Here is a 24,186-nt window from a genome sequence, read left to right on the forward strand (position 1 = left end):
CTGTTATTTCGTATCGTATCTGGTGTGTACGGGCCTATAGACAATAGTATCTGGTGTGTAAAGGCCCGTACACACCAGATACGATACGAAATAACAGTACGAAAATGCGAAAAATTCGTGTGCGAAATTTTCGCACTCAAAGTGTACACACCAAGTCCGATGCGATTATTTTAATATTTCGCATTCTATTTCGCACTCACGTCACGCAGGTTCACACAGCGACTTTCAGTAAGCAGGGAGAACTCATAAAATCATCAAGATTTGAAACAGATTATAGCCTTGATCGATCATTCATGGAACCGTGTAGGCCTAATTGGCTTGAGAGGTGCTGGGGGAATTAAAGTTTACGGCCATCCTTCCCATCCCTTGTCTATTCTACTTGTGCTATTGTGATAATTGTGCAGTCCAACATAAGTTGGTTGGGCTCATTAGTGCACCCATACACCCACCCCACCCCACTACACAACACACACGCAATTCTAACGCTAGGCGGGAAGAGACATGATTAACGTTGGCAGTAGTTTAAGGAGGATACGCTTTTATAGAATTAAGCATTCTTCCTTGAGAAAAACTCTGAGTCCGGGTAAATAGACGGACACAGAGAGGTCAGCAGGGAATGACGAGCTGATTTTGTGCTGAGCTCAACGTTGCGCTCTGCCCCACATTGAGCCCATCCCCGATCTGCAAGCTGCAGCCAGGGGTGCCCGCATATTGGACTCGAGGTATGCCATTTGGGCGGACTGGTGTAGCCTAACAAGCTGTAGGGTAGGCAAGGCCTCGTTTAAAATGTTACATGCCAAAATGCTATACGCCAACACGCTATAAAACGGCCATAGCCTATATCATGTAGGCCTACATCTCACGAAACCATTTCACACGCAGGCTACATCAAAATGTATCTGCTAAGAAGCGGAGGCACAGAGACAGCCTGTAGAAATGAGCATGGGATAAAATCGCACTGCTGCAACAAGTGGTAAAAATTGATCAGCTTGTATGACGATGATCCAACAAACAGCAAAAGCTAATAATGATAGCCTATCAGTCATTAGCTTACTTTTATAAGATCCACAGAAAGTTTTTCAGAGTTCCACATTGGGCTACTTCAGTTATGAAGCATAAAGCAAAGTTAACGCACCAGGAAATGTGAGGCAAAATTACGATGGTAACCCTGGACATAATGCTGTTGTCAGCAGCATAGCCTATCATGACCTATTCTTAAAACTTCCATTTCCATGAATGCATGTTGTATTTTTTCATTGCAAATATGTGCAGGGAGAAGCCCTCTGTCTTTAGTGAGATTTAATTCTTTTTGGTTGAGTGTAAAATGGGACGGTGGTAAGAAGTGGGCAAAGCTGTCTGTAAGGAGTTTGCACTACGTAAGAAGTTCGTCAGGAGTAGGCCTACTTTTGAACACTTGAGAGAGTCTACTGTAACGTAAACTCTCTGTAACTTTGGCATATAGGCCTATTAAGGAGACTAGTCATCGTGAGCACTGAGCAGTAGTATCACCCAATCTATCAGCTTTTTTTCTGCTCGTCGTTCTATTGTGACATCAATGGAACCCTGCAAAATCATTATTTGATTGGTCAACAGCTGTTTTTCGCATGCGAAATTTCGCATGAAATGAGACCGTTGCGAAAATGTTTTTAATCGCAACGAATTTCGTCCTCGGTGTGTACAGACTAATACGAATGCATGTGTTTAATAGGCTGCGTAATTTCGTGCGAATATTTCGTCCGAAAAATCGGACTCGGTGTGTACGGGCCTTAAGTCTCAACCTGTCATTTATTTGTACAAAACTTGCCAGAAGTCATAATTTAAGGGGTTATTGCCTTTTAGCACACCCAACTGCAACCCAGCTAGAGAATAAAATGGATGCCTATTTTGTCCACTTTATGTGAGTGGTTTTGTGCAGAAATACAAGACCAGTTGATAGTCATAATTTGTGTTTAAAAGGGGAAGTAAAGGCTACATGTGTGCTGAAAGACATCAGACATCGCTAGTAGGCGTCGAAGACGTCTGTGTTCATCTCATTTCTTCTTCGTTGGTTGGTTAAACGGAGAAGGATGATGAAAGCTAACATAACACCTGGAGCCGGCATTTTCATCAATGAAACGTCTACTAGGCTACTTTCGTTGATGCGTGTGACGTAGGAGAACTCGTTAGCTACTAATCAGGCAATGACGCATTGAGTGGTATCCTATTTCGTAGGTAAAGATTTCAATCCCTTAACACTTCTCACTCCGTTGTGAAGGGGCACTCCCCAGTGAAGGGCATTTCAATGAAGTGGTAGGGTGAAGGGAAGAGAATTGGGACGGGGCCTTAATGTAGCAGAACTAGGGTGACTACCAACCAGACTCTGAAAAGGAGGACAAGTTATCTATAAAGTGAGGACAAATTGGACAAAATGAGGACACCCCCCAATGTCTGCTCATAGGCCTATTCCAGCTGAGTACCTGTAGCTAGCTGGTACATATCTGTGTAGTGTGTATACTGTGTGAACTTCCTTCCCAACACCTTAAGAGTTGTGCTAGTAAGAGAGCCAGCAGACCGGGCTTTTAGCTCGATTGTTAGCACGCTTGATTCCCGAATCCATGGTGCTGCTGTTTGTGGGTTCGAGTCCGGGCGAGTGCCGGGCTGAGCTGTGCAAATCAGCACAAGGCATTGGTGTCATGACCCAGATCGGGAGTGAAGTTTAGACATGAACACGCAATTTGTGGTGAACATTTGTGGCTACATGCACTCTAAAAAATGCTGGGTTATTTCTGCACCCAATTACTGGGTTGTGGCAGTTTGACCATTTATTGGGTTATGTTAGCCCATGCTGGGTCATTTTCCATAACCCAGCCACAGGGTTGGTGGTTTGGAACTCAATCTCCAATCCCAGTAGTTTTTAGAGTGTGTGTACCATAAAGTAGCAGAAATAGCATTACCACAACACAAATCTTTGGGCCATTCGCTCAACCCAGCACAACCCTTGCCGCTTGTTATCTTTTTTATTCAATGTATTTGTAACCTCTGTCTTTTTTCATTCAATGTATTTCATTTTTGAGTTTTTTTTATTTTTAAGTAATCCAAAAGTATTCCAATTACGTTACATTATTTTTGTAATCCAATGGATTACGATACTGATTACAAAAATTGGTGTGTAGTCTGTACTCTGTAATGGATTACATTTCAAAGTAATCTGACCCAACACTGCAATTAAACTAGATGTACCGCAGAGCGGTACAAAATATGACCGCCGCCTAGTCCAGCAAATTTTTTCCAGGAAAATAAGTCACGCTTGTCAAATTGTGTTCATTTCCTACTTTGTTCCTTTTTTGTGTGTTTGTAATTGAGTGTTGTCTGCAGAGTGTGTGGTTGTTTTTGTGTATATGTTTTGTGTGTGTTTTTTTGTGTGTTTGTATGTGTGGGTGCGTGTGTGTGTGTGTTTATGTGTTTGTGTGCGTGTTTGTGCGTGTCGTGTGTGTGCATGTATGTGTGTGTGCATGTGTAGTGTGTTTTTGTGTGTGTGTATGTGTGTGTGTGCGCATGTGTGTGTGTGTATTTATGTATGTGTACATAAATAAAGCAAATCAGGGAACCACCTACTCTTTGCGATAAGTGCAATGGGATCTTTAACAACCATGGTGAGTCAGGACCTCAATTTAACATTCATGCAAAGGAAAACATCTCCTGCAGTACAGTGTCCCTGTCACTGCAATAGGACATTGGGATTTTATACAACCCTCCCCCATCTTGCCTGTTCATAATTCTGAGAAATTCTTGAATTGTGTGCATGTGTATGTGTTTATGTTTGTGTGTGTGTGTGTGTGTGTGTGTGTGTGTGCGTGTGCGTGCACGTGCTTGTGGGTGTGCCTGTGTGTGTGCATGTGCATGCATGCATACATATCTACTGTGTGTGTATGTGTCATACGTATGATTACTGTGAATGTATGTGTGTGTGTGTGAATATCTGTTTATGCACATGTGTGCATATGGAATGGGTTAACATGACCCCTGGAGGCAAACTGACACCAAAAATTGGTCATCCTAGGCCCTACGGTTCTCAAGATATTCACAGAAAACTCTGTTGGTGTACGGTCACTAAATGTACACATAAATTAATTTATTGTATGGCCCCCCATGAACGAAAGTCCACGAAACTTGGCATGCATTTGGAGGGTGTCATAATGATCCTACGCTTCCAATTTCGTGCAGTTTTGACCATGTCAGCCAGAGATATTGTGATTACAACACCTCATTTTTACTTTATTGTTTTTAACTAGGTGGCGCTATACATGAAATGAGCGGTTATAGAATTGTTGACATGGTCCCTTAAGATCAACATACAAAAAAAGATTGTCTTCCTAAACCCTACGGTTCTCGAGATATTCACAGAAAACTGTGTCTGCCCTACCCTCCTTTCGGGGTGTCCAGTCCAGCGGGGGAGCTACAGATCAAAACGAAAAACGATGGTTCCATGCTATCCATGTGGGGCTACATGCCCACCAAGTTTCGTGTACCCTGGTCTTTCAGTGTCCCGGGAATCTTTGACGGAAAATTGGCCATGCGAAAAAGAAAAAAAAAGAAATCTGACTAAACCTATATGACCGCCGCGCAGCGAAGCGGCGGTCATAATAACATGATTTATTAATGTTTTTAAAAATGGAGATATAGCATTTTGGAATCAAACTCTTTAAATATAAAACCTGCTGATACAGATACTGTATAGAAATATGTGTGCAGCTTTCAGGGGTGGACAGTAACTAAGTACATTTACTTGATTACTGTACTTAAGTATGATTTTTGAGTATCTGTACTTTACTTGAGTATTAATATTTTTGGAAACTTGGAGCGTCAATGGAGCGTTCTACTTGCCTTGTGAGGAGCCGTGTAATAATAAACCATAAATAATCTACTCATAATTCAGTTATCTGGTTTTGTATTTGGCAGTGACAGTTTTTAGATTTGTGAACAGAGAATGAATAATGATTTAAATTATATTATTGCATCCATTTGAACAGTTGCAAAGTTATGAAAATAGGTAAAATGTTATTTGTTGGATGTAAGGAACTAAAGGCCATTACATTAAAAAGGACAAATGCTTGTACTTTTGAATACTTAAGTATTTTCAAAAGCAAGTACTTCTATACTTCAACTTTAAGTAAAAATGTGATTTAGCAACTTCCACTTGCATTGGAGTAATATTTGATAAGGTGTGACTATACTTTCACTTAAGTAAAGGAATTGTGTACTTTGTCCACCTCTGGCAGCTTTAGGTCTTACAGCTGCACCTTTCTGCAGCTCGCCATGCCGCCTGCCTAGGTGTGCTCATGAGTTTCCTCTTCCTCTTATATGAGAGCTCTTCTGTGGGGAGAGCAGTGGTCTGTATGCTTACCCCCTCTGGTGGCCATGCAGCGTAGTACTGCTTTTGTCTGTGGGTTTGAACCATTATTGGAGGCTCTGTGCTCTCTCTTTCTTTCTGTGTGTGTGTGTGCGCGCCAGATTCAGGGTCCATTTAGAAAACACATACAACACAGACATGACACTACAAAAAGCATTGTAGTTTTTATAAAAGATTCATAGAACAGTGTTTCAAAGACTATCTTTACAATGTGATACCAGACTCATCAGGAGTGCCCCTTTGACCCAATTTCTTAAATGATTTATTATGATTACCTGTGTGATGAACCTGTTAATTCATTTGACTGTTGTGTTCCAGTGTCTGTTGTTAATCTGTGTGTATTGAACTGCTGGGTGTGTGTGTGTGTGTGTGCAGGGGGATGGCACTGGAATATGCAGCATCTACAGAGGTCCTTTTGCAGATGAAAACTTCAAGATGAAGCACTCAGCCCCAGGTCTTCTGGCTATGGTAAGATGCCCAGGCAGGTGTGATATTCTGAGTATTTGTAGGCCTGTCTTCATAGCTATTTTTATACTTCAGACCGATGACTCAAATGTAAATTTGGAGGTCTGCAGAAGTTATTGTGGTCATTTTCATATCATGCGAGAAGTCAATAACATAATTATCGTGACAGGCTTGTGTGTGCATGTGCATGGATGCCTGTGTCTACGGTTAAACGAGTTAGACACACAGGCCAGGGTTTTTCTATGTGTTTTTCTTTTTATTTCTCTGTATGCGTGTGTGACTTGTCTTTCTCTCTCTCTATCTCTCTCTCTATGTATGTCTCCAGGCTAACAGTGGGCCCGGCACTAATGGCTGTCAGTTCTTCATCACCTGCACCAAGTGTGACTGGCTGGATGGGAAGCACGTTGTGTTCGGTGAGTCTCACCTGGCAGTGACATCACCACATCATTAACATACATTACAGTAATGCATGTAATGTATCATAGTCCATGGGCCAGATGAGATGTCGGTACCACTCAAGGTGGCAAAGGTTGCTTATACTTTTTGAAAAGATACATGTCTGTAGTTTGCATTTTTGTATGATAACCCTTCTGGAGTCACAGCTAAATTAGTGTTAACAGCTGTTAAAGATACCCTCCCCCATTGAAAAAACACATTTTTGACGCAGGTGCCTATCTTGCTATTGGCCTTTGTTAAAGACATATTTACATATTTGATTTTATTATGTTTGGTATCATTTTAAAGAGGTCTGAGCTTTTATTCAAGTCCTTTTGTGAACACTTTGTTCAAATACAGCCGACCCTGGAGCTCTTCAAACTTTTAATCACACAAATTTTCCTGCCATTTCCGCCAAATTATCTTTTTTCTTTTAATCCTGTGGCATCGGGGAGCATCAGAGATACAACATACAGACACTGCAATACTGGCATGACTCTAAGGATTCAGAAAATGTATAATTTACCCATATTATCTCATTCTGAGGTGGTGATTTTCAACTTTATATCAGGCATGCCTTTTTTTCGAAGAAAGGTAGTTTTGCCAACCTCTGAGGTTTCCTTTGCTATTGGACTCTGACTTTAATTTATACTTAACCATCGTCTGGGCTTTGTGATTTTGTAGTTTATTTTGCTATTGCTGGTCCTGTCAGTACTGTCTGACCAATTCTATTTGATCTGAGCTTCAGACAGTGACAAATGTATGCTTGTTTGTGCGACGCCAAAACAGGTGCTTTTGAACATAATTTCTTGTCCATGAAGGAGTTGAGACCAGACCAGGGTCAAACCGGAAACCAAATCTGATCGCGCCAAGGGGCTATCTGAATCCCTTTATGCCTGTCTCTCCTCACTCTCTCCAACATCGCTGGGATCAATGCCTTCGAGGGGAAAGCATACAGCAAGGCCTTCAGCTATTCGTGTGCCAGAGCATCCACTCCCAGCAGAGCATCGCTCTCGGTCAGGAAGAACCACTTTTACACAGTATATCGTGTCGCGCGAGGCAACAAGATCGACATGAGCTTTCCCGAAGCGCTGCCACACCCCCTCCACCACCTGTGGGTGAAGATGCCACTCCCAATGTGATAGTAGCCTGGTCCTACCAAACTTTCGTACATAATTCATAATGTACAGAGAGTCTGGCCACTAGTTAAAAACTATTGGATCTACCCAGAGCTACTCTGGATCTGCCATAATCAATCGCTAAAATTTGGTCGTAACGTATGTCATGCTTAAACTAGCGCACAACTTCAACGTCATCGTTCTCAGCTACTCCCTCTGTTTGCTGATTGGACCTGCACATTTTTGGCCGGAGAAAACCTGTGAATATACCGCAGACCCAGACGACTTACTGAAGGGAAATGAAAATTGAGCGGAAGTACGTAGGAGGGCAGAGCCAGGCTAGTGATTGGGAGCCCCTCGTGAGCATATCTGCCGCCCTGTTCTGTTCTCCCAGAACATGAACTGCGCGGACTGAGAGGTGACGCCTCTCCCATAACAGCAACCTTTTTGCCAGACCGCATAGCTGCGGGAAGCAAATGCCACCTTGCCGATTGATATAGGCTACCGACGCTGTATTGTCTGACCTCACCAACACATCAGGCCCTGCGATTAGCTGGCGAAAATGCTTGAGCACTAGATGCACTGTTAAAAGTTTCAGTGCATTTATGTGAGGCCGCTGCACACCGTCCCTCGGACCGCTCGCCCCTCGCACACCGCTCCCCAACCTAGGAGGGAGGCATCCGCCCTGCTGTGGGAAACTATTCCTCTGGGGCTGACTGGCCGATCTTGGCTGCTGCTGCTGCTGTGGGTGCTGCCTGCACCTCTGTCTATGCCGATGTACCGCCATCGGAGCTAGTGGGGGGCGGGATGGGAGATCGCCTCCTGCCAGGGCAGGAATTTCTTGTGCGGCACGGCGCTATTCTGCGGCACCTCAAAATGCTCCCTCATACTCTCCATCGTCGGCCCGAACAATCCGGAGGGGGAGATAGGCGCATCCAGCAATGGAGTCTACTCCCTGTCGTGTGGCTGGGACGGCGTGAGCCACAGATGGCGTACCAGCCCCACCAAATGGCCCATTGCTCTGCCCTGTGCCAGGGCTGCACACTTCGAGGCCCGCAAGGCCAGGTTCAGTGCTCTCCTCCATTCAGGGAGTGGAGTCGTTGGCTTCGTTTTCCTCCGCAGCCAGCCTCATGCTCTCCCCGGCGTAGACCTGGAGGAATGCTGTGGTGTTGAGGGCACGGCATGCCTGCCCCATACAGGCATAAGCCTTAGACGCCTGACCCTGCATGGCCTTAGACGCCTGACCCTGCAGAGGTCCTGCACGGCTTAGATGGCAGAGTGGCCGGGCTACGGGCTGATGCTCTCTGGGGGGCGAGGTAGGCAGCCAGCGCCTCCTCCACCTTGGGCAAGTGCATCAGCCCCTGCTCCTCTGCTCCATGCAGGGTAGAGAAAGGCCGAAGCCCTGGACGGGTGATCACGCTTTCCACCAAGAGCGCATCGTCCGAGCTACTATGCGAGCTACTCTCGGAGGCCACGGATACCTGGTCATCATCATGAGACCCCAGAGAGCTTCCTGGAGAGTGGGGGACTCTGCAGCCAGCCTGACCGGCAAATTCGCCTCCCCCTGCTCAACCAGCAGCCACTCGCGCGAGTGGCTCCCTTTGAGTGGCGGACTGGGAGGTAGCCCGGAAGAGGACACCCTTCGGCCCCAGTGCGAGCAGAATTGTGGGACTGCCAACTCTGTCCGGGCATGAGATATACCCAGACAGTTTATGCAAATGGAATGACCTGCCCACACCCCTGGACACACCGCTTCATTTGGGCGGCCTCGAACATTGCTTTTTTATTATTTGATTTGACAGAAAATGTTTATTCTGTCTTCTGTCAATTGTTTCAGCTCCTATTCTCCCGTTCTCAGACCAATGGCAATAGACGTCGCTGAAGAATGAAAAAGGGCTTTCAGACATAACCTCCGGAGTATATGTGAAGGTTTGTCAAACGGAGGTCTGACCCTTCAGGTGATTCAGATATGATGCTAACCTGCGGACCTTATACTGACTTATGTGTGAACAACATACACATTACAGAATCTCAGAGTGGTTGTCGAGTGAGGAGTGGGGGCTTGCAGAGTTCGCAAGAGGCGTGTTATGATGCAGAATATATGCGGCCGCTGTCACAGCTGTTGTTTTTGTTTACAAAATCTATGCATTATGTAGGCTAAACAAGAAAAATCTATTGTGCGTAGGCTAATACTTGAAGTAGTCACGTAAGTGCGCATAGGCCTACTTGAAGCTGACCTACAGTATTTGTATGTGTGCTTCAAATAAACACATTTATCTGTTTTCAACGTTATGTAGCAGAATTACTTGGCTATGGAACCCAAATCTGGTTTGCGTTGGAAAGAGCATGCATGAACTTGTAGGCTTTATGGTACCAGCCAATTCAGTAACTCAAGACTTCAAGGCCATCATATACAACGGTTTAAAACAGCCAACAAAATACTAACATAACGGTGAAGTGGTTCGTTTTTTCCTGGTTTATTTTTCCAAAAGCATCTCTCCTGTCCCAATGGCAGGTGCACCTGCTAACTACAATGCCTGCATTTCATTGAGTGGCAGCCTAAATGATAATCTGCCATTCACATGCCTTTTGTGTGCTCCTGCAAACTAGTCAAATACTATTGCATTTACGTAAGGAGCTTGGAATAAAGTTGGCTTTTCTTCTTTTCATTTTCTCTAGCTAGGTATTATTTATTCTCAAAAAATATTAGGCTCAGCAGTGAGGTCATGAGAAGGCTATCAATGAACAGAAAACCGACCGTGTTGGCTAACAATTTATTAAATACTCTTATTAGAGTGCATGAAAATGCAATCTACTGTTATCCGATTTCTTCTTATTACAGTGCATGGAAATGCACTGTACTGTTCTTCCTAGGCTTCTTATTCTTCTGATTCTTATTACAGTGCATGGAAATGCACTGTTCTGTTATCCGAAGTCTTCTTCTTCTTATTACAGTGCATGAAAATGCACTGTACTGTTCTTCCTAGGCTTCTTCTGCTTCTTCTTCTTATTACAGTGCATGAAAATGCACTGTACTGTTATTCCAAGGCTTTTTATAGTGCATGAAAATGCACTATACTGTTCTTCCCAATCTTTTTATAGTGCATGAAAATGCACTATACTGTTCTTCCAAATCTTTTTACAGTGCATGAAAATGCACTGTACTGTTCTTCCTAGGCTTCTTATTACAGTGCATGAAAATGCACTGTACTGTTCTTCCTAGGCTTCTTCTTCTTCTTATTATTACAGTGCATGAAAATGCACTGTACTGTTCTTCCTAGGCTTCTTATTACAGTGCATGAAAATGCACTGTACTGTTCTTCCTAGGCTTCTTCTTCTTCTTCTTCTTCTTCTTCTTCTTCAATTCAATTTCAATTTATTGTGCTTATAGAGCGCCAAAACATAACACATGTATCATGGCGCTTTACAGAATGTAGGCAATCAGAGAAAGAAGGAAAGAAAGGAAGAAAAGGAAAGCAAGAGAGAGGCCCATGGGTAACAGGGGCGAGGAAAAACTCCCTAGAATTGGAGATATATATAGGAAGAAACCTCGAGCAGATCGATCCACGACTCAAGGGCCTGACCCATCTGCCTAGGGTCAGTACATGACAGTAAGGTCTGTATACATGACAAATGCATATGATAGTCGGGTGTAGAGAATAAGACATGGTGTTAAGCACTTGAGCTGAAAGTTACAAGAGGTGGGATGATTACGTATCCGTTATGGTAATTCGTTATTCCTGATTTAGTGACAGAAAGTTCAATAGTCCAGCATTGGGATTGTCCAGGGGAAGGGAGTTTCCGAGGGGCATGTGGTGGGTTGGTGGATGGGCCAGTAATCCAGGCAGAGTTGTCATAGGCTGGTGGTGGGTCGCTAGGCTGTACGGGCCAGGAGTCCAGATAGGGGGCAGTAATAGGGCAGTCGAGGATGGGACTTCAGGTGAGATGGGTGAGAGGAGGGCCAACACACGGATGGTTGATGGCTGGTGATGATATACCTCACAAGTGAGGTACAGTAAGGGGGAAGAAAGAGAGATGTAGAGTGGGTTAGTATTACTGAAAATCAGAATGGTTAATGTAAATAAGTAATCAGTAGTACTATATATTGTTACAGTATACCATGGTGGGAATAGGCAAGAGAGGGAGAGTTGAGAGAGAGAGAGAGAGAAGGGGGGAGAGGAGAGGGGGGGGGTTGTACGGCGTGACACATGAAAAGTCCATGACAACACTATGCTATAGCAGCATAACTAAGGCATGGTGAGGGGTAGTCGACACCAGCGCAGGTATGGTCAGTGACCACCATCGCACGTGCGACTGGGGTGCCAGTCACACGAGGACTCAGCAGGGTGGTCCATTCCAAAAAACCCTGAGGTGGGTGAATTTCCACGCACCATACCTAACTATGGGAGGCAGTAAAGAGGTATGTTTTAAGTCTAGACTTAAAAATAGGGAGGGTGTCTGCTAGTCGAATTGAGGTAGGAAGATTATTCCAGAGGAGGGGTGCGCGATAGCTGAAAGCTCTGCCTCCTACTGTAGTTTTTGAGATTCTTGGAATTACAAGAAGGCCAGTATTCTGTGATCGTAGCGGTCTGGGTGGGTTATATGGAACTAGGAGATCTTTAATATATTCTGGTGCCTGGCCATTAATGGCTTTGTATGTTAGAAGTAATATTTTGAAGTCAATGCGACTTCTAACAGGCAGCCAGTGTAGAGATGCCAGGATAGGGGAAATATGTTCATATTTTTTAGTTCTAGTGAGTGTGCGAGCAGCTGCATTTTGTATAAGCTGTAAGCTCTTTAGACAGGTGTTATTGCAGCCAGCGTATAGAGCATTGCAATAATCAATCCTTGAGGTGACAAAAGCATGGATTAATTTCTCAGCGTCTGGTAGGGATAAAGACTTCCTTATCTTTGAAATGTTCCTTAAATGATAGAATGAAACTTTGGTAATCTGTTTTATGTGATTACTTAGTGATAGGTCTTGGTCAATTGTAACTCCTAGATTTTTAACACATGTGGATGAGGATAGTCGGAGATCAGTAAATGTAGCCTGTGATGAGGATAGGATATCCCTCATCTTTTTAGGACCTAAAACCATGACTTCTGTTTTATCTGAGTTCAAAAGCAGGAAATTGTTTGTCATCCATGTCTTTATGTCTCGTATACATGTGTCAAGTTTGGCTAACGGAGTCAATTCGTCAGGTTTTATGGAAAGGTATAGTTGTGTATCGTCTGCATAAGAATGAAATTTAATGCCGTGTTTCCTAATTTCTGAGCAGTGCCGTGTTTCTTCTTCTAACGCAGTTAATGCAGCTTCAACCGTTTAACGTAGAAACTTCGTTCAAACTGCGTTGCGTAGGTCTTACTTATGACATGTGGGCTTTGTATTTTTCATCTTTGTAACTTTTATACTTTTTAAACTATTAATTAAAAACTGCTCAAAATTTCCCCATAGACTTAACATGGGCTGATGACATCACAATGGACTAATTAACTTGATTTGCACCTGGTATCATCTTCCAGCTGCTCATCTAGGCCCCATCAAAGAATCAGTTCAACTGATTGCACCTGTATCAACTGCTTTCTACTGAACTAGACCAACTCTCTCTCCATTCTACAAGGATATAAGACACATTTCTTCCAACTTTCTATCCATTCATCCTCTTCAAACCATTCACTCATCCACCCATTAAACTATCCATCAACATCCATTAAACAATCTACCTATCAGCATCCATTCAACTTTCTGTCTATCAACATCCATTACACTATCTACATTTAACTTTTAAACTATATACTCTGTCTCAGGCTTTAAGCATACAATATGGCTCTATTAAGACTGCCGTTAAGCAATTAGAATCCTATGGCAGGTGTTCGGGCCAGCTGCATCAACTGCCAGTCTCAGGCTTTAAGCATACAAACTGGCCCTATTAAGACTACACATCCTGCCAACTGCTTCCTCTGCCAAAAACTGTTTCAAAATAAAAGTCCTCACTACAATATTTCACTGTTAAACAATTTAACCCTTTAAACTACTGAACTTTTTAACTGTTCAGCCATTGTAACTGTTACTTGTCATCAACTATGACTCCTACCCACTGTAGCTAGTTAGCTAAGTTAGCTAAGTAACTTGGTTAGCATAGTTAGCATGTTAGCATGCTAGTTAGCATTTTTAGCAAAACTGCTAAAAACGATTAGCTAAGTTAGCTAAGTCACATGGTTAACATAGTTAGCATGCTAGCATGTTAGCATGCTAGTTAGCATTTTTAGCAAAACTGCTAAAAATGATTAACTAAGTTAGCTAAGTCACATGGTTAGCATAGTTAATATGTTAGCATGCTAGTTAGCATTTTTAACAAAACTGTTAAAAATGATTAGCTAAGTTAGCTAAGTAAAATGGTTAGCATAGTTAGCATGCTAACATGTTAGCATGCTAGTTAGCATAGTTAGTAAAACTGCTAAAAATGATTAGCTAGGTTAGCTAAGTCACATGGTTAACATAGTTAGCATGTTAGCATTGCTAACATGCTAGTTAGCATAACTACTAAAAATGAAAACATTAGCTAAGTTAACTAAGTTAAGTATTATCCACCTATTTAACTGTTCAATCATTCCAACTATATTAAACCTTATCTACCAAGCAAATCATTTAACCATATAAACTATCCACCTATTTAACTGTTCAGTCACTCCAACTATATTAAACCTCATCTACCTAGCAACCAATATAGTTTGTTTTTACTCTGTATGATATTTTACATCATATTTTTTGCATTTTCATGCACTGTATTTCCTTCAGGAAATGCTTTTCTAGTTACAGTGCATGAAAATGCACTGTACTGTTATTCCAAGGCATTTTATTATTATTCTTCTTCTAACGCACTTAATGCAGCTTCAACCGTTTAACGTAGAAACTTCATTCAAACTATGTTACGTAGGTCTTACTTAGGACATGTGAGCTTTGTATTTTTCAACTTTGTAACTTTTATACTTTTTAAACTATTAATTAAAAACTAATCAAAATTTCCCCATTGACTTAACATTATGATTATGACATCACAATACGGCCGTTAAGCAATTAGAATCCTATGGCAGGTGTTCGGGCCACCTGTTTCAACTGCCAGTCTCAGGCTTTAAGCATACAAACTGGCCCTATTAAGACTACACATCCTGTTCAACTGCTTCCTCTGCCAAAAACTGTTTCAAAATAAAAGTCCTCACTACAATATTTCACTGTTAAACAATTTAACCCTTTAAACTACTGAACTTTTTAACTGTTCAGCCATTGTAACTGTTACTTGTCATCAACTATGATTCCTACCCACTGTAGCTAGTTAGCATGGTTAGCATAGTTAGCATGTTAGCATGTTAGTTAGCATTTTTTGCAAAACTGCTAAACATGATTAGCTAAGTTAGCTAAGTCACATGGTTAGCATAGTTAGCATGCTAGCATGTTAGCATGCTAGTTAGCATGCTAGTTAGCATTTTTTGCAAAACTGCTAAAAATGATTAGCTAAGTTAGCTAAGTCACGTGGTTAGCATAGTTAGCATGCTAACATGTTAGCATGCTAGTTAGCATTTTTTGCAAAACTGCTAAAAATGATTAGCTAAGTTAGCTAAGTCACGTGGTTAGCATAGTTAGCATGCTAACATGTTAACATGTTAGTTAGCATTTTTTGCAAAACTGCTAAAAATGATTAGCTAAGTTAGCTAAGTCACGTGTTTAGCATAGTTAGCATGCTAACATGTTAGCATGCTAGTTAGCATTTTTTGCAAAACTGCTGAAAATGATTAGCTAAGTTAGCTAAGTCACATGGTTAGCATAGTTAGCATGCTAGCATGTTAGCATGCTAGTTAGCATTTTTTGCAAAACTGCTAAAAATGATTAGCTAAGTTAGCTAAGTCACATGGTTAGCATAGTTAGCATGCTAGCATGTTAGCATGCTAGTTAACATTTTTTGCAAAACTGCTGCTAAAAATGATTAGCGAAGTTAGCTAAGTCACATGGTTAACATAGTTAGCATGTTAGCATGCTAATTAGCATAGTTATCATAACTAATAAAAATGATTAGCTAGGTTAGCTAAGTCATATGGTTAGCATAGTTAACATTTTAACATTGTTAGCATCCTAGTTAGCATAGTTACTTGGTTAACATTATTATCTTTAACATAGTTAGCATAATTACTAGCAAACATTGGAGCCATTCCAACTGTTAGTTATCGTCAACTATCTGCCTAAATAATTTAACCATTTCAATTATCAACCTATTTAACTGTTCAGTCATTCCAACTATAGTAAACCTTATCTACCAAGCAAATAATTTAACCATATGAACTCATCATATTTTTGCATTTTCATGCACTGTATTTCCTTCAGGAAATGCTTTTCTAGTTATTATTATTCTTCTAACGCTTATTCTGCGTCTAATGCGGCTTCAACCGTTTAACGTAGAAACTTCATTAAAACTGTGTTACGTAGGTCTTACTTAGGACAGGTGTGGAATGTATTTTTCATATTTGTAACTTTTATACTTTTTGAACTATTAATTAAAAACTACTGAAAATTTCCCCATAGACTTAACATTGCCGATTATGGCATCACAATAGGACACTTGGAATCCTATGCCAAGTGTTCCGGCCAGAGCCATATGGCTCCGGCCACCTCCAGCAACTGTCTGTCTCAGGCTTTAAAGTGGAAATGAAGCAGTGAGAACTGTGACCATTTTTGGTTGCTTTTCCATTTTTGAAGATACATGGATTTTCATTAAACCCAAAATTCAAGTAGTTTCACTGGAAAATGACATGTCAATAACAACTTTCGCCACTAGACTATAGACTAAATAGTCTAAAACTATGTTTTAAAAATGCAGGCGCTACGTCATCAGAATGGTTAGCGTTTGTTCGTGGATGTTTTATCCATTAGCGGACATTCACTTTATTTCAATATGCCTACGCAAATTATGTTGATGTTTGTTTTTGTGTTTGTACAAGAACAAGGGCCGCTGTAATGTAGCCTGTAGGCCTATCAGAGACAGTACTTAATTAGATTTAACTTCAGTTGCAATAATGTGTTTGGATGTTCTCGCACAATTTGTGGATTACCGCGACCTGATAATGCAGTTGCATCATTGATGAATTGGTGAATAAACTGGGGGGAGCGAACTTCTCATGTGTGAGTAAGAGGTTTCTTTTTGTGATTGAGTAGTATCGATGATTGCATTTGTTTCGCTTAAGTAGTAGTGGAAACTATTTGCAGAGACTTGCGAACCTGGTGAGAACCTGTTGTGGGTACGCTAGCCCTACGTCTGACTTGTATAGGCTACTCTGTAGTAGCCTAGGTCTGTGATTGTGACAGGTATGGTTTTGTGGGTAGACGTTGTTTATGGACTGTAGGCTAGGCGTCTGGGTTTTTATTGGTTTATGTAAGCTGACATAAAATAACAAGCTGTTCACTTTAAGTAAATAAATGCATGGATGTGCCGCTTGTAGCAACCATAGATTTTAGGGTTCATGCTATGCTAGTTACAGTATGTGCTTGTTATGTTATGCTAGTACTATATCGCAGCTACTACCATGATAATACATTGCAGAACAACTGAGTATGGGTGTAAAAATTAGTGTAGTCTCAAGTGATCAGCGTAGCCCCCTAGCCTACCCCCTCCGCACAACCTATCAAGAGTGTGTTAGTTGGTTACTGCTGTTTATTGGGCGTTCCAGTGTTTCGGCTCGGATGTCCCTCAGCGACCGCATTGCGACCTCCAACGTCTCGCTTTAATGATAGCATTTGGCACGTAGGATTGGACGTGATATATCTGTTATTTTGGATGAGATGTCCCAGGTTCATTTCCTGGCTGCAGACACTCTCCATGTGTGCCATGTCAGTGAACATAGGGAAACAACCCCCACATAAGCACCACCGATTGTTTTCTGTGCGCTCAGATACACCTCTCTCTCGATCATCCATTTCTCCTCCATAGTCAGGCTCTGTGGGGGGCACTAAAACTCCCACTGCTCTTACTGGCTCAAAAGCATAGGCAATTGAATGCCTGTCCTCATTGGTGGGTCTATCCCATTCATCCATATCCATTTTGTTGAGGCAGTAAGCTAACTGTGAGGCTATGACAGCCGCTGTGTAAACAGCATAGAATGTTGTACCAACCATTCTTGTGATGTCATCATTTTCTGAAAACAAAGATGGCGGCGCACAGCTAAAATGAATGCAACTTGTTCGTGCTTTATTCTGAATAACGGGTCATATTTCTGACTTTATTTGTATTTATGGTATATTTAAATATTTAACTAGTGCTATAGACATCTGTTTTATTTGACTGCTTCATTTCCACTTTAAGCATACAATCTGGCTCTCTTAAGACTACAGATCCTGTTCAACTGTTTCCTCTGCCCACAACTGTTTCAAAATAAAGGTCTCCACTACAATAATTCCCTATTAAATAATTTAACCATTTAAACTATCCAACTATTTAACTGTTCAACTATTCCAACTGTCAGTTATCATCAACTCTAGCCTACAGTACTATATTAAACCACCACCTACCTAGCAACCAATTTAGCAACCATTGAAATTAAGCATCTATGTCAGTTTCCATAGCAACCAACATGATTATACTAGCAAACCACTGTAGTAACTCCTTTATTTCTGATAGTAGCCACCATGGACACCCTAGCAACAACCTAGCAATGACTTCAAGTACCCTAGCAACAGCCTAGCAACCACATTCACAGTTAAAACCTAGCAACCAGCATAGCAACCACCATACTACTCTACTACTCTAGCAACAGTCAGTTGTCATCAACTTTGACTCCCGTCAACTGTTTCCTTTGCCCACAACTGTTTCAAAATAAAACTCCTCACTACAATAATTCCATTTTAAATAATTTAACCATTTTAACTATCCAACTATTCTTCAGCCTTTCAAACTGTCAGTTGTCATCAACTATGACTCCTGCCAACTGTTTCCTCTGCCCACAACTGTTTCAAAATAAAAGTCATCACTACAATAACTCTATATTTTTTTTTTTTACCATTTTAACTATCCAACTATTTAACTGTTCAGCCTTTCAAACTGTCAGTTGTCATCAACTATGACTCCCGCCAACTGTTTCCTCTGCCCACAACTGTTTCAAAATAAAAGTACTCACTACAATAATTCCCTATTAAATAACCCAACTATTTTCACTATCCAACTATTTAACTGTTCAGCCATTCCAACTGTCAGTCGTCATCAACTACAACTCCCGCCTACTGTTCCCTCTGTCCTCAACTTCAACTTCAAAATAAATCCTCAATACAATAATTCCCTATTAAATAATTTAACCATTTAAACTATCCAACTTTTTAAATGTTCAACTATTCCAACTGTCAGTTGTCATCAACTACAACTCCCCACCAAACTTTTTTCTCTATCTGACCTCCATCTTTTTACTTGGATTAGATTTTAAACAATATTCAACAATATTTTATTCAGCAGCCATTTTTCCATTTTCATGCACTCGTAATTCCCAGGAATTACATTCTCTAGTATTATACTGTAATACCGTTGTTGTCATCAATGACGTCGTTGTACTGCCTTTTCAGCGCTTTCTGCTTATGATGATTTGGTCTTTTGGATTCCTTTGGGCTTGCGATGCGGTTGTAGGCCTACATCAACGTGTCTCTTGCCGTTCCCTTCATGTATTCTATCACAACGCTGTCTGCCCTCATGTAGCTCCGTGATGTCTTCGTCTTTCCAGGTCGGAGATTTTCTGGACAGCATTATGCCACTCCATCATGGTCATGACCCTGGCATTTAAGTGCTCCCGCCACATGGACGCACGAAAGAAACGTCATTGACACGTCGTCACGTGGTGTGAATCTTAACCGCATGTTCTTCGCTTCGTTCAGACATAGCTCATTTACATAATGTGCGGAGGAAATACTAGGAGGGGAGCAGTAGAACAGCCGGCTAAGTTCGGACTTCCATATGGTCGTTTATGTTGTTCAGATATACGGCCCAACCGTTTAACATCCACAGAACCTCCGGTCTTACGCGTATGTCTGAAGGCCCTTAAAGACTGTTTGGCATTGGCCGTGCCGGCTAATATAAAGCCGAGCCGTTTTGCGCCAATGGAACCTATTAGAGGACTTCAGTGGTCATCACATGATCGAGGAGTGTATTCCTATTGATTAACGCTGAGTAGTTCGACTGATAGAGAACCATTAATTTTCATGTGAAGAAACCAGGGTCAGTGTTTGTGGCCCTGCCCTGAGGCTTTTTAAGTTTCAGGTTTAACCCTGGTCTGGTCTCAACCCTTCATGGACAAGAAGTTATGTTCATGCACCAGTTTTGGCCTCACACAAACAAGCATACATTTGTGACTGTCTAAAGCTCAGATCAAATAGAAGTGGTCAGACAGTGCTGACAGGACCAGCAATAGCAAAATACACTACAAAATCACAAAGCCCAGAAGATGGTTGAGTATAAATTAAAGTCAGAGTCCAATAGCAAAGGAAACCTCAGAGGTTGGCAAAACTACCTTTCTTCAAAAAAAAGAAATGCCTGATATAAAGCTGAAAATCACCACCTCAGAATGAGATAATATGGGTAAATTATACATTTTCTGAATCCTTAGAGTCATGCCAGTATTGCAGTGTTTGTATTTTGTATCTCTGATGCTCCCCGATGCCATAGGATTTAAAAAAAAAGATGATTTGGTGGAAATGGCAGGAAAATTTGTGTGATTAAAAGTTTGAAGAGCTCCAGGGTCGGCTGTATTTGTCCAAAGTGTTCACAAAAGGACTTGAATGAAAGCTCAGATTGTCCTCTTAAAATGATACATAATAAAATCAAATATGCAAATATGTCTTTAACAAAGGCCAATAACAAGATAGGCACCTGCGTCAAAAATGTGTTTTTTTTCAGTGGGGGAGGGTATCTTTAACAGCTAATAACACTAATTTAGCTGTGACTCCAGAAGGGTTATCATACAAAAATGCAAACTACAGACATGTATCTTTTCAAAAAGTATAAGCAACCTTTGCCACCTTGAGTGACCGACATCTCATCTGGCCCATGGACTATCATATATATATGGCCAATCAGAATCAAGTACACCCTAAGAGATTGTAAATGTAGTGTAGCTCCTAAAAGTGTTGGTATGTGGTGACTGTCTGTTCAAACAGTTACTTCATTGGCCGTGGAGCATGAATGGTGTCTCCCATTTAGCTATAGGCTAACTGGTGTAACCCATTCCAGTGAATTATGCTAAGCTAGGCTAACAGTGTCAGACTGGGTTACTGCATGCACAGAGAGGAGAAAGGGTATTGGTGCTTTCATGAGCACCTGGGAAGTTGGAGAATTCTATAGTTTCGGGGGGGGGGGGGGGGGGGGGAGACAGGACGGGACAGGAGAATGTTTTGATGTCACTCAACATAGTGAAAGATAAAAAAAAATGGCTTGTTCCATACCCAAATAAGTCACCTCATTTTTTGGTACCTTTGAGCAACAAAGGTACTCTGCAAAGGTACTAGCAACACCGCCCGTTTGTTGTTGTCAAGTGAACGCTCTCAGTTTGGAAGTATGGAGTTCCAAAGTGAGGACCTTCCCACTTCCCAGCCACAGGAACCCACTCTATGTATCCTCATCAATATCTCTGGGACAGACGGCAAAAGAGTTAGGGTGTTCCTTTAAGGCTATGATGATGCTGAGGTGATGTTTTGCTCTGTTTGTTCTGTCTAGGGAAAGTGGTGGATGGGCTACTCGTCATGAGAAAAATTGAGGTTAGTTGACGCACTTCATATCCTGTTTATTTTCTGCTTGCTTTTTTCATGTTTCAGTTTTGAGTTAGTGAGGTGTGACTGTTAATTGATGTGATGGGTTGTCATGGTTTCCATAGTTGTGAAGCGCTATGCACATTGGTGCCCACATGCGTGTGGCAGTGTTGTAGTACTCGAGTCCCGGACTCGGAGTCCGAGTCATGAGCTAAATTTAGAGACTCATGACTTGACTTGGACTTGAGCACTGAATGACTCGAACTTGGACTCGTACATTCAGACTCGGAAATTGAGACGAGGACTCGACTTTTTTTTTGCAATGTCATTAGGCTATAATATGTCATTAGAATATTATTTGGTATATGATTTTAATATCTAAATTATTCTCAGTATTAATATTAGTGCAATGGAATGTTACTGCTTCATGTCATAGGCCCATCACACATCATGCCATTTTTCTACAGTAACGGACGTTAACTTTAACGGCGCCACATGCCTGGAGACATGTATGCCTCGAAGGTTGTTTGTTTTGCATTAATAGTGACTAGACTCGGACTCGACTCGGACTTGACTTGGAATTTTTTTTAATGACTTGGACTTGACTCTCACTTGAACACTGGAGACTCGAACCTGGACTCGGACTCGGGACATAGTCACTTGACTACAACACTGGCGTGTGGTACACTCCACTTTCAGCATTCCATTCCATTAGATTCCATTGTTCTCAATACAGCTCCGCACACCAGCTTCACTTTGCCACTGGCCACCGTGTAGATTACGATTCAGTTCTATTTTGTTGGTGCCATTCAATAAAATCCAACGTTTGACCAATGCTTGCCAGTTAAAAATGTCGGTGCTGATGTGCAGAGCGCTTTTTACAGCTTCATTTTGATGCTTGAAATGCCTGTGTGGCTTCTAGAATGCTCTGTCATGCTGAGTAACTGCCCCTCTCTCCCTCCAGAACGTCCCCACAGGCCCCAACAACAAGCCCAAGCTGCCCATAGTGATTAGCCAGTGTGGGGAAATGTAGCCCGCTTGGAGCCCTTCTGCTTTCTGGACCGACTCCGTTTTCTACTCCGACTCCCTATCCCCGTGCGGAAATATTTTTACTTATGATGACTGGTGTAAAAATGTGTGTGTGTGTGTATGTATGTGCATGCAACAAATGGTATATGGCATGTTAGACTCCCCTCCCCACCCACCCCACCTCTCGACAGCACCTGGCCCCTGTACCCAGAGGCTCTTCACTGGGACACCTGAAGGACAGGAGCTTTACTGTTGGACTGGCTGCAAACACGTGGAAAATAATCTGATTTAATGATCTGAACAATTTCAAATATACAGTGCTGCCAAACACCTGAATAATGTGTGCATTGTGTTTTTTTTTTTTCAATATAAAATAATTTCATCTACAAAATCATTTTGATGGCACATAAACTGTTAATAGGGCGAACGGCACTTCTGCCACACTCTGAGCAGGTCTTATCGCTTGTAAAACAGCCATAGAAAGTTTGGTGTTCGGGTATTCCCTCTATATTGTATCGGAGTTATGTTCATACTTTGTTGCAAAAGAGGCATATTTAGTTTGTTTATTTTTGCACTTCTCAACTGTAGGGGGAACTGATTATGTTACCAAATGAATCAACCTGTTTGTTTTTTGTACGTCACCCTCAAAGTGATGCATCTGTGCCTGAGCCCAGAGTCCCTGGCTGGGGTCGCTCATGGCTGCTGTGTGCTGCTCAGATGGAAACCTCCTGCTGTCCTCTCTGCACTGGGATCTGTCACCGTGATGAGCATAAATGTGTATATCACGCTACCATGGTCTGCTAAAATGCTGATTAACCTGTTATATCAGGTTGCACTAAGGCCACAGCCTACAGCCTACATTTTGTGTGTGCGTGCGTGCGTGCGTGGTAACTGGTGGATTACAGGCCTTCCCCGTGTCCTCAAAAGCACCACCAGCAGACGCGCGCACACCCTGTGGAAGGCCAACTCCCCGATGCCAACTGCCCAGTTGAAACTTCCTTTGTGTGGGCCACTTGGCCTGCCCCGCATCCCAGCCTCACCCAGCCCTGGCTTCACTACAAAGAGGGCCTTTCAGATGCGGCTCTGGGCCTGGGTCGCAGGATCCTGGGCGTCATCGCTGAAGCGTGGCTTTGTGTGCGACAACAGGGCTTGCCATTAACAACAAGGCCTTCACACATCCAGCAGCACTCGTAAACAGTGCCAGACACATTTCCATGACAAAGGAGACGGGCAGTGTGGGACGGGCTCCCACTCCACAATGCTTTGTCCCCGCGCAGCCACTGGGTGGACCCATACTGAAGCCAGACTCATTCCCACACAGCCGCCCCTCCCAAACTCCCCCAACCAGGCCTGGGGATAGAGCACTGATTGCAGACGTGAAAAACTTCACTGTTAGTGCAAGTGTCAACAGTGATTGACATATGGTTATTATGTACTCAAATTAAGTGCATGGGGTAAATGTTTGATATAGTGCATTTAAAATATTAATAATAAAAAACATCCAAATGAAACAATATAATTATCCTGAAACAAGCCCAAACTGAGTGACTAGCATGTTAACATGGTAGGCAGCTGGTCCAACCGTGTTAGGTCTGGAACAAGGTGATTCCCGGCCGAGGAATTACCAGAGGTTGCCTTCATATTTACATTCCTAAGAGTTGCAGCGGGATAAGGCTAAGGCGCTTTGATAAAACTGACATGTAAACTCTCCAATGAATTATTTGAAAACTACTTACATTACTATTATTCAACTGAATCATTGAAAGTACAGAGATTATTCATATACTATTTGCACATGATAATTTGAGCCAAATATGCATAGACTTACAATCGCACACGTACGACCCTTAGCACGCTTAATGAAGTTCATAAGATTTTACACTGAGTTCACTTCTCAAGCTGGGTTGCTTTCGTGGGCTGTTCTCAATGTTACCTTACAGGGCCAATCACAATGGGAGGAGACCGTGTTGGCCTTTGAGTGA

At 42.1% G+C, this 24,186-nt stretch overlaps 1 protein-coding gene across 1 annotated transcript in view; it reads left to right on the forward strand.

Moving 5' to 3' along the window:
* ppih (peptidylprolyl isomerase H (cyclophilin H)) overlaps window positions 1-23,653 on the forward strand; it is a 92,646-nt gene extending 68,993 nt beyond the window's left edge. The window contains exons 6-9 of the mRNA XM_076275744.1: window positions 5,765-5,857; window positions 6,180-6,267; window positions 21,144-21,184; window positions 22,140-23,653. Of these exons, the coding sequence (XP_076131859.1) occupies window positions 5,765-5,857; window positions 6,180-6,267; window positions 21,144-21,184; window positions 22,140-22,208 (291 nt within the window). The 3' untranslated portion in view covers window positions 22,209-23,653. The remainder of the gene's footprint in view (window positions 1-5,764; window positions 5,858-6,179; window positions 6,268-21,143; window positions 21,185-22,139) is intronic.
* Window positions 23,654-24,186: the final 533 nt, after the last annotated feature.

The sequence above is a fragment of the Alosa pseudoharengus genome, unplaced genomic scaffold (genome assembly GCF_046254945.1).
Source record: "Alosa pseudoharengus isolate Yale_2024_CS ecotype anadromous, Long Island Sound unplaced genomic scaffold, YU_APseudo_1.1 YU_APseudo_1.1_scf_9, whole genome shotgun sequence".
NCBI lineage: Eukaryota > Metazoa > Chordata > Actinopteri > Clupeiformes > Clupeidae > Alosa > Alosa pseudoharengus.